At 36.7% G+C, this 11,614-nt stretch overlaps 1 protein-coding gene across 3 annotated transcripts in view; it reads right to left on the bottom strand.

Moving 5' to 3' along the window:
• Nucleotides 1–562: 562 nt before the first annotated feature.
• The window catches only part of LOC149816593 (membralin-like protein At1g60995), a 140,825-nt gene continuing 129,773 nt past the window's right edge, over nt 563–11,614 (bottom strand). The window contains exons 8-14 of one of the 3 annotated variants that reach the window (XM_089987099.1): nt 5,312–5,395; nt 3,736–3,852; nt 3,294–3,379; nt 3,111–3,217; nt 2,883–2,974; nt 2,491–2,624; nt 563–1,280 (exon numbers count right to left, since the gene is read on the bottom strand). In XM_089987099.1, the coding sequence (XP_089843225.1) occupies nt 795–1,280; nt 2,491–2,624; nt 2,883–2,974; nt 3,111–3,217; nt 3,294–3,379; nt 3,736–3,852; nt 5,312–5,395 (1,106 nt within the window). In that variant the 3' untranslated portion in view covers nt 563–794. The remainder of the gene's footprint in view (nt 1,281–2,490; nt 2,625–2,882; nt 2,975–3,110; nt 3,218–3,293; nt 3,380–3,735; nt 3,853–5,311; nt 5,396–11,614) is intronic. The other 2 variants (XM_089987100.1, XM_089987101.1) reach the window with 2 other exon arrangements.

The raw sequence follows: 11,614 nt of genomic DNA, 5'->3' as shown, positions 1-11,614 counted from the left end.
CGGCAGTCGATGTTACAATCACAGGGGCATCAACCCCTTGCATTATAGCCTAAGAAAGGAAGCTCCTTGGGGGTGAAGGGTGCACCACAGTTTTACGCCACCAAAAAAGCGACCGTAGGTTGGCAGGCATTGACCAGCACAACCAGGTCTCTTACTCCAAGGGTGGTTTCTCCCTTCCTCATGGAAAAAAGGCCAAAACACGGACAAGATTTAGTATGGAAGTGAGCATAAAAACAAGGAGACAAGTAGCACCAGGAAGCACGGAAGACAAGACATAGATAGCAGAACAAGAACACAGCCAAAGCAGACATCATGAACATGACTAAGACCAGACAGGAATAAACAACCACTGCGAAAGGAGAGGAGGTTAATAATAGAAAAGCAACCCACCTAAACTAGGAAGACCTATAGAAGATGAGTGAAATCAGTGATGGGAAACTAAATAGAGTAAGCAATGGGGATTGTAATGGCTGCCATTGCCACAAGTGAGATGAAAACAGTAACTGCTTGATGACATGAATATGACCAGCATTCTTGTTTGTAACAATAGACAAAGGGCAACTTCAAGGAGAAAATACACTAGCCATTCCTGAAACGTATTTTATACATCTCGAAGAAAATAGTTTTAATACATCAAATGGAATTATGACCCTTTGGCAAATAATACATTTATACAAACTATTTAGCCAGGAACTAATTCTGTCTCTTGTTGACATAACTCCAGAATGGTTACAGGAACCTAAATTCTGCATGTAGCCAAACTGAAGAAACACCAAAATGTTGCTCCTCTGACTTCAAAATCTTCTCCACCATGAATTCTGGGGTTGTTGGTTGTTCCCTTGGCCTCGTAGAGTTTGGGCGTATGTCTGGCCTTGGTCTCTCATATCCCTGAACATGGAAAGGAAAGAGACTAGACCATCAGATGAGCCACCACCCAGAACCCATAATAGTAGTGAACCAACTGAGTTTAAGGAATTTGTGTTTGGAACGTTCTCGATTTGTTGGTCGTTGGATCCAAGTGATTGCAAGAGAGGCCCTCCTACAACTTGGTTTTCTATGGACGAAGGATCTGCTGCCGATGTGACTTCTGCACCTGCAGCCGTGCCAGACTGCAGGTCTCCTGTTTGCTGCAATGCAAGATCACTAGCTGGGTTTGGGTTTCTCGTATTTAATCTAGCTATATGAAGGGTGGATGTGAGAATGGTGGATGATGTTATCTGGACACCTCCCTGCTGTTGCAATTGCATCCGATGCCGCAGAAACCTCTGCAAGGCTGGTACCTAAAAAATGATTCAGGCTAAATTAGTGAACAATATACATCAGGTATTCAGATTGAACCTTATGTACAGGCAAATAAATGATGATCCCCAGAAAAGCATAAATAACAAAAACCATGCACCAGATAGCGTGAAATCCGTAGAACCTCAATCCAGGGTTTCCAGACTAGGAAACAAAAACGAAAAAAATATGGGAAGCGGAAGCGACAAGCTAGGCATTTTAAAATTTCTAAGCGAGAAGCCATGAATCAATTTGACAGTGAAGCAGGAATTAAAAAGGAAGTTATATGCGAATTGAACGAGAAGCAAATAAAAACTAAAATAAAAATCACTATTCTTAAATTTCATGATTTTTTTGTATAAAAATTCAATTTCTATCAAAATCTAAAAATGATGGTTACCAATTTAGAGAATGCACATGAGATGTGTGAGAGGAAGCACATAGAAAACATGAAAAGAAGTGTGAGAAGCATATAAAAAGCATAAAACAAGCATGTGGGAAATATAAGAGAAGCGTGGAAGAATTGAGATTCCTATCAAGTTTCCGAAGCAAGTTTCTAGGAAGCTTGCTTCCCACTTATTTAAGAAACTTTCGGTAACTCTGCCTCAAACAGGGAAACAAAGAGCTACATCTTTTTCCAATACTGAAAATTATGGACACCCAGTTTGATGGACCAAAGATTATAAAAATGTATATGGAAAGTATCATCATCCTAAGACCCCAATGAACATGGTCACTTTAAGATTCTGTCTGGTTTTATTTTCAATATATCCCATAAACACTGTACATTAAGAAAGCAGCTGCATGAACACATTGAATCTTTGCACGATCCTCCACTAAATATAAAAGATATGTTTAGGATACTGCTTTTATTGTGTTCCACACACCATGGTCCAGTTTCAGCTCACATATGGATTTTCAATTATAATGTTGGTCGGAGGAAAAAAAATCAATTTGCAAACTATTGAAGGAGTAGACTTTGAGCTCCAATTCCTCAATCAGAAGCTGACAAGGAGTGATAATCTGTTCTCCAATACACAGTATAACATTTTAACAGTTTCATCACTGATCACTCCATATGTTGGGAGGTATAGATAAATGGTCCTATCTCATATTTAACAGTTTGATCACTCCAATGATTCTATCACATATTTTCACAACAAAAAAAACTGTAACATTTTAAATCGCTCTATACACCAATCCACAACTTACCTCAAAGCGATTCCAAAAGTATAGAACCAAATGTTGCATAAATGCTGTCGTTGTTGCAAACGCCAAATAAGAAAAACCTGCTCGAAGATGCAAGGAGAAATGAGTTTGAAGATGACAATATAAGTTACATTTTGCTGCAAGAATCAGAAAAAAGTTCTTATCTTAAAGAACTGAAAGAGGACACACAGTAGTTTAGATCAAAGTTATTCTGTCAATCCCTACAAAATTAAATCTTTCTACTTTCTCTTCATTAGTTTATTTATTTGTTTGTCTCTGCAGACACTTAAATAAAGATGTGTTTTGTACAACCATCACAAATTTATCCATATTACGTGGAAAATGACACGTTAACAGAAAGAAAACTCACTAACTTGATAAAGAAACATTCATACCATAAGCGTAAGAGAAGAAATAGATGTGAAACACCAAGAAGTATAGGAGGAAGAAGCGGGGAAAGTACTGCATGGATATCGGTGTGCGAACACTGAAAAGCAAAAAGTACATTTAGTGTAAGCATGCAAAATGAGAGAGAGAGAGGGAGAGAGAGAGAGAGAGAGAGAGAGAGAGAGAGAGAGAGAGAGAGAGAGAGAGAGAGAGAGAGAGAGAGAGAGAGAGAGAACCTGATCATGGTAAACAACTCACACAACCAAACAAGAGTTAGGACCATGAAAGCAAGTAGTTGATCATCATAAAATTCGAAGAGGAAAAACAGGATTCCTATCATGATCTGCATCCACCAAGAAACAGTCAATGAATCACTGCAGGAAATTGCATTTCAACAAGTTGCAGAGAAATCTGCTCACCGGTACAAATACAAGAGACTCAATGACATGAACGAAGATCAATTGGAATGTGGGAAGTCGATGACGAGCATGATGTTGGAGCTGCACTGCAAAATTTAATCACCAGACAGCTTCATTGGTAACAGCAGCAGAAAAGTAGAAATGAATCGACTACCAAATAGAATGACAGAAAAAAAAATGATCGTGTTGTAAAAGGAATCAATAAAATGAATTACAGCCCTAGCCTCCAGTATCTCATATTTGAAGTGACTGATGACAGGGGGGAGAGAGTTAACAGTTTCGCTTGCCAAAGGAAAAAGATAATTACAAATAGAATAAAAATGTTTTTCACTACATGTTCAATTGTTGCTTATTTATATTTAGATCTTTTTTGCCAGCTTCAACCTTTCTCCCCAAGAAGTGTACATAAACCTACTTAGATTTATTAATAAAAGAAGCATACCTGTAAACTTTAGCATGCGTGACTGTGTTTCTCTGAGAGTGAACGATACTGACATTGTTGTTGTGAAGAAAACAAAAAGTGACATAATAAGCACCCCACATTTTGCAACAAGATAATCTGCAGGGAGAGAATTCAGGTAGTTCAGATAAAGGTTTCAATAAAGAAAAAGAAGTCTCACGATTGCATCAAGAAAAAGAAGCCTTAACATTTGACCAAAAATCAGTGGTAGCCCAAAGAGCTATGTCAAGCATGCCTTAAGGAGATCTCATGGAGAAATGATATATATATATATATATATATATATATATATATATATATATATATATATGATTATTTTTTTCTTTTGTGGTTTTAAACTTTTACATTTTGGTATGATTAAGTTGAGTAATTTTCTGTAGATTTGGGCAGTTGAATTTTGGGAATTGCTGTATTTAACTGTTTATATTGATATTATTTTCACCATGACCAGCAAAATAAAATCAGATGCTGGCTGGGATGCCTAATTGGACTTCAGGCCGCAAGCTCATATTGGAATGAATAATACTACGTATGGTCTATTCTGTCTGTGTGAGTTCATGTAGCTGCATCAGTTGTAGTACGGCAGAACAGAGTCACCAACCTGAACTTTGGTCGCAAACTCGTACCTGCAAGATACAGCTTTTACTCTCTATGTGAGTTTATATAGCTGCGCAGATCACAGTATTTCTATTTTCTTCTAGGATGCCTCAGTACAAAGAAGATTATATAGATCTCTAACAAATTTATGAAATGAGTTTCTCCTGAGATTTTCTTCTTTCTTTTTTCTTTGTGTGTATGTGTAAATAACAGACAATCATCAAAATGTTTACTATTTAGTGATGCTTATAGTGATATTGGGTTTAAGCACTGGTAACATAACTAAAGTGCCCCTGCTGGGATCTGATTTTTTTCTAGAAGTGACATTTCCATAGGATCCTAATAATCAAGAGACATTTCTCAAGAAAAGGAAGTGAAATTTGAACTTGCAACCAGGGTTACAGGAAACACTATAAGAGGTAGGGAAACATGTTTCCCGGGAAACCGTTTCCGAAATGGGAAACACGGCGTTTCCGAAACATTTGGGAAACACCAAAAAAATCATGGGAAACGTGTTTCCTATGTGTTTCCCAAACGTTTCCTTTTTGTGGGATACATATTTTTCATTTTTTTTATTAATTTATTATATTACTTTTTCTTAAATGTTTCCCATGCATTTTCCAGTCGTTTCCCGGTTTGTTTCCCAGTTCATTTCCCATTTCCTGCTTCACATGCGCTTGAGAAACCCTGTTTCCCAAGATGTTTCCCATTTCCCTTTATGGCAACCTTGCTTGCAACCAAATTCTTATGAGAAGAAACTTTACTGCTTCATTAAGAAAATATTAACAATGATTCATACTTCATGACAGGACATACAGGAAAGTTGGCATGGAACTAATGCAGGTCTAGAATCTATAACTAAAATATGATAACAAATCAAGCATAAAGGCATCTCCAATCAAGACCAAGATAATGTTCCATATTCAATATGCAAGTGTGCATGAGAGAGAGAGAGAGAGACCTTCAAATTTAGCAGCAACCTCAGCTGAATCATGAGAATAACTGAGATCATAAAATTCCTTGGTTTGGAAGTTGTACAAATAACCTGCACAAAAAAAGTCATATAAACTAGAAGTATCACTGCAGTCTAACAGGTGAGTGTAGAAAAGTATTTTTTTAAAACCTGCTTGCAATTCAATAATGGGAGAAAATAGATTAACAAAAACTCTAAAAGAGCGCAGTAGCATAAATTGGAGAATGCTAGGGATGAAATATGCTTAATAAATTTCAAATTAAGTAGCACAAATTGCAAAAGAAATATGAATTTCATTATACGGCAATAAATAAAAAAGCAATAGTTGTTATGGCCACATCAATTTACAGTAATACAAGGCTTATAATAAATGAAAATTTTAAAATAATCAGACTCATGTATATATACTCATGAACAACATTCCCGACTATAACTCTTAAGTGAATAGTAACTGAACCACATGCAGTTCGTCAAGAAGGCTTTTTTTTTTCGATAAAAGTTTGTGAAGAACTTTCTGAAATCTATATGTAATCAACTTTAAAAAAAGAACTCATTCATTTTGATATAAACAAATAGAAACCAATTGTCTTCAAATATAAAACTTGAACTATGAAGTTTCTGATGTTCCGTTAAGGGCTAAACAAGAATTTTGTTCCTGCTTCAACAATTTTGTGAATGCGGGATCAACCATGATGGCAAAGCATGGATGTGTGTTATTGGTTAAAGATAAGGTGCTATGTCACCCAGAGTTACTGAAAGCTTCTTAGGTAGGTGGGAAGCACGCTTGCTGGAAACTTGCTTCGAAAGCGCAATACTCCTCACTTCCGAAACTTCATGGTAATCTCAATTCCCCCACGCTTCTTCTATGCTTCTCACACACATGGTCTATGCTTCCTATATGTTTTTTTTCAATTTTCTTTTCATGTTTTTCAAGTATTTTCTCTCATGCTTTCACTCACTTCCCATGTACTTTCTCTAAATTGGTAACCATCATTGTTAGATTTTAACAAAAAATTAACTCTTTTACTGAAAAATCACAAAATATAAGAATAATCAATTTTATTTTAGTTTTTATTTTCTTCTTTTTCGATTTCTATTCAATTATCTTAATGCTTAATTTTTTATTCTTATTTTGCTTTCAAATTAATACTTCACTTCTTGCTTCCTATAAATTTTAAAATGCCTCGCTTCTTGCTTCTTGCTTCTGCTTTCCGTAACGTTTTCTACTTCCGCATCCTAGTTTGATAGCCTTGATGTCACCTTGGTACAAGTACGGATACCGGGGGGTACAACACGGCAATTTCAAAAATAAGGGTACAAGGACACTGCTATATATATATATATAATAGTCGCAAATCTTGTTCTCTAAATATTCTCGGCGAGGGAATATCTCAAGATATTTTCATAAAATGTGTTTCTCAGAAAAAATCAGGAAAATCTTGGCAAATTAAAAAATATATTTTGAAAGAAAGAAAAAATATTAGTTTGGATTGGAGATAAAGAAAAAAAGGATAAAATAAAGAGCTTGTAGTTTTGGGGTGAGTACTATGTTATTATTGCTCCATCATGTATGGGATTAGTCTCACATGGAAGAGAATGGGTGAGGGAACCCTCCCACGTACTTTATAAAAGGAGAGCTTCCCCCCCATTCTATTTCAAAAAGAAACCTGCTCATCTAATTTGGGTGGCCATTAAATGCCACTCTTATTTAAAATGATGGGTATTAAAAACTTTTTCTTTTTCAAGAAAGTAGGAGAGTAAAAAGGATGAACATTCAAAGCTTATCTCTTTTTCAAGAAAGTTGGGGAGGCAATCAAGAAAAAGTTTGTATTTTTTAATGTTTTAGTTGTTTAACTGTTAACATAAACGTGAAATACTTGTGATATTAAAAATAAGCGAGATTTTCAAAATCTCGCGTTATTCTAAAAAATATTATATCTTGTGAATATTTTGCAATAATATTGTGTGATTTTAAAAATCACAGTGATATATATATATATAGAGAGAGAGAGACTTGTTTTTTAAAGGTCATTTTTTTAATTTCATTGACAACGAAATCAACTTGGTTTAACCAAGTTATAAAAAGGAGAACGGCCCCTTCTCTCTATCTCTCTGGTTTCCCTTTACTCTCTCTCCCTCTTGATTCCCCTCTCTGTCTCCCTCTCTATCTCGAAAGAGGGAGACTGAATGTAAGATCGCGTATTTTTGGTACTTAGTCACTTTATGAGATTTAAAAAAAAATTTGGCTAAGTCTGGGAGAAAAATCGTTTGAGGCTCAATTTTTAGACCGATGTCTTTGAGTCTAGGCTTGACCCAGGTCTAATCGACAAGGTCAAGACGAGCCAATCAAAACGTAGTAGAGAGTTTTAAATTCAACCTTTAAATACAAATGAAATTCGAGTGAAATTCGGGTTAATTTCGGACGAGATTCGGAATTTCATATGCGTGTTGTATGTCGTTGGATGCATCTCGGAATTCTGAGTGCAACGGTGCTTTATTTTCTTCATTTCGTGCTACGGTTGGCTCAAAAATCACATTTTTACAAAAAGGGAGCAATTTGGATCTTGGATCCGAATTTGGATTGGATCAGATTCGATGAGTTTGACCCAAATTAATATGTATCTGGACTCTCACCAAGACCCATATTAATCTGGTTTTGGTCCTATCCAAAATTCATTTGAATTCGAGGAGTTGGATTTGGATCTTGGATTCGGATCCAGATCCAAATCCATGTCCAACATACTTACGACTTTAAATTCAGTTGGGGGCTTTAAAATAGAGTTAATTTAGTATAAAAAGTCTTCCTAGTCAATATGACCAATTTTGGAAGCTTTTAAACACTTAAGAATTAATAAAAAAAAAAAAATAAGTTATTTAATTAATTAATTTTTATTAATTTCGGGATGGTAGTTAAGGAGGATTAGGGCTTCGTAAAGATAAGTCCTCATGCTTACCTAAAAAGGAGCTAAGAGACTTTCAAAAAAAAATATTGGAAACCTTCTATAGAGAGAGTCCCACTTTTTTTGGGAACTCTCTCAAGAGAGGGAGCTGGAGAAAAGGGGGGGGGGGGGCGTCACCCCCTATCTCTCTCACCTTTACTTAAGAAAAAAAAGGATAGAAAAGAAAGAAAGAGAGAGGGAAAGAGAGAGAGAGAGAGAGAGAGAGAGAGAGAGAGAGAAGGAATAAGGAGGAAGAAGAGGAAGAGGGAGAAGCCATTATTCTCCAGCCCCAAGCCTATTCTACTATCCATTTTCATCTTCTTGATCAAGGTACGAGTCTTCTTTTGAATCTAGGTGAGGAATCAAATATCGGTTTGATTCCGTGTAGTGCTTTGGGATGAGAATCCATGGAAAAACGTCTATATGGCTGTTTTTTCTAAGATACATGGACGGCGAACCATGGATCGTTCTCCATGGATCGATCTCTTGTTTTTCGTCTACTCTTCCCTCTCTTTTTAAGAAAAAAAAATTATGTGTGAGGCTCAGCACTAGGCTGGGTCGCGTTCTACTTCAAAAAAAAATATAGCCGATCTATGCCCCATAAAGTGTCGGCTGACAGACCAGCCGAACTCGGTTCGGCTGGATTGACAGGCCGCACCATTGGCTGTAGGCCCAGCCGAGTGATCGACTGGGCATGTTACTTTCAACAACAAACAACAACTACGCCTTCATCCCAAAACAATTGGGGTCGGCGATATGAACCAAAAAAGAAAATCATTCTGGGTCTTCCACATGAATCCTTCTCCTCCAATCGTTTTTATCCAATGCCATGTCCTCGGTGAGGATCAAAGCATTCATATTCTTTCCTATCATCTCCATCCAAGTCTTCTTAGGCCTACCCTGTCCTCTTTTAACTAATATATTTTCCCATTTCTCCATCCTTCTAACTGGAGCATCATTAGGCCTTCACCGAATATGTCCAAACCACCATAAACGATTCTCTCTAATCTTATTTTCAATGGATGCAACACCTACCTTCTTACGTATCTCGTTTCGAATCTTATCTTTTATTGTATTTCCACACATCCATCTAAGCATACGCATCTCAGCTACACTCATTTTTTGAATATGATGTCTCTTGGCAGCCCAACATTCCATACCATATAGTAACGCGGGCCTAATTGTCGTCCTATAAAACTTTCCCTTCAACCGCAATGGCATTCTACGATCGCACAACACTCCAGTTGCATTTTTCCATTTCATCCACCCAACCTTTATCCTATGATTTACATCTTCATCAATTTCTCCATACTTTTGAATGATATATCCCAAATATTTGAAACAGTCATCCACCGGTATTTCTTGCTCACCAAGCTTCACTACACTCCCATCACTACTTCGTTGCTTACTAAACCGACATTCCATATATTCTGTCTTACTCTTACTCAACTTAAAACCTCTTGCTTCCAATGTCTGTCTCCATAGTTCTAACTTAGCATTAACCCCAGCTCTAGACTCATCAATCAAAACAATATCATCAGCAAACAACATACAACACGGCACATTTTCTTGAATTGATCTCGTAAGCTTATAGCAAATAGGAAATGGCTTAATGCAAATCCTTGATGTAACCCAACCGTTATAGGAAAATTGGTTGTCACCCCTCCACAAGTGCGGACATTGGTTACTACTCCTTCGTACATATCTTTAATTATACTAATGTACTTGAGAGAAACACCTTTCTTCATCATTGTCCACCAGAGAACATCCCTAGGTACTCTATCGTATGCCTTCTCCAAATCAATGAAAACCATATACAAATCTTTGTTCCTCTCTTTATATCTCTCAATAAGTTGTCTAAGAAGATATATAGCTTTCATAGTTGATCTTCCAGGCATAAAACCAAATTGATTCTCCGATATCATGACAACCTTCCTCAACCTGTACTCAATCACCCTCTCCCAAAGTTTCATAGTATGACTCATGAGTTTTATACCACGATAGTTTGTGCAATCTTATATATCACCCTTATTCTTATATGGAGGCACCAAAGTACTTTTCCTCCACTCATTAGGCATCTTATTTGTCCGCCAAATCTTGTTAAAAAGATTTGTCAACCATTCTAAACCTTTCTCACCCAAGCATTTTCAAGCCTCGATAGGTATACCGTCTGGGCCAACATGAACATGTGTACTTGATGGGAATATATATTTTATGTGCACACCCACACACTCAAAGGAGGTAAGCATTGGCACGGATACATGTATGTGATGCAAGTGTGCACATGACATAGATGAATATGAATTAAGAAAACACATGCTTATGAATAGTTTGTTTGCATGAATGATAAAGGATTTCATGTGTGCATGTGCATATGGAATATGAGAATTGTGTCATAAATACTGCTTTGGTTTTGGCACATGAGATGGGTGTTATAAATAACACATTGCTTTGGTTTTTGATATGTGATGCATGGATGGTCTAAATGAACCATCATAGGCCTGGAGAGTTGTGAGCTTGGTTTTTTTTTCTTATATATTGCATCGCTTAAATCACACTTGTTGGTATTGCACACTACTGCACTGTTTTGGTTGTCTTCACGGGCGGGAGTATCGTGATGGTTCTCACGAGGGTGGATGCGAGTTGTTGCTTTTACTTTTGCATACTGGATTACAAACCTCAATAATTGGCTTTTAATAAAAGATAATAATTAAGAACAGTGTAGTATACGTTCTGGTATCTCCTATCGAAAGAATGAAAATCTTAGAGGTCCGATCTTGGGAGACTGTGAGAATACAAAAACTCTGTAGGCTTTACCTTGTCCCTTAAACCTGATATCGAGGTTCTTTCTCCTGATTACGGTTTTATGGAGAATTCGCCACTTGACCTGGGGGTGGTATGTTTGACACAGTAGTTGTTTTGGTATACCAAGAAAGTGACACTTGTGGGCGTGGAGTGTCTCTGGTGTCCCCGACATTAGATGTGAAGGTCTAATGTTCCGAAGGTGATTCGGTCGAGGACTAAGTTTGGAACCTAGTAATTAAAAATACAACTTGTGTGCTAAGTCACCCTGGGAACCTAACTTGACCTCGAGGCTTGTACCCGTTTAGTGTATCCGCAGGCAACAGTAATTAATTAAAAAAAGGAACTTAAATTGTATACATTTAATAGGGCATGCATATGAAAATGTAAACTTTTAATGAAAGATAATAGAGTGTTCATGCATTACATATAAATATTCCTACTATGCATTAGAACATGCATATTTTACTTGTTCCCTTAATCATTATATGATGATGAATGCATGGTATTCACTTTCTAATGCATGCTGAAGGTCTTCTTTACTTAGTTT

Source organism: Nuphar pumila, chromosome 14 (assembly GCF_984573655.1).
Source record: "Nuphar pumila chromosome 14, dmNupPumi1.hap1.1, whole genome shotgun sequence".
In the NCBI taxonomy this organism is placed as follows: Eukaryota; Viridiplantae; Streptophyta; class Magnoliopsida; order Nymphaeales; family Nymphaeaceae; genus Nuphar; species Nuphar pumila.
Note: the sequence above shows the minus strand (reverse complement) of the source record. Positions and strands in the feature narration are given on the sequence as shown.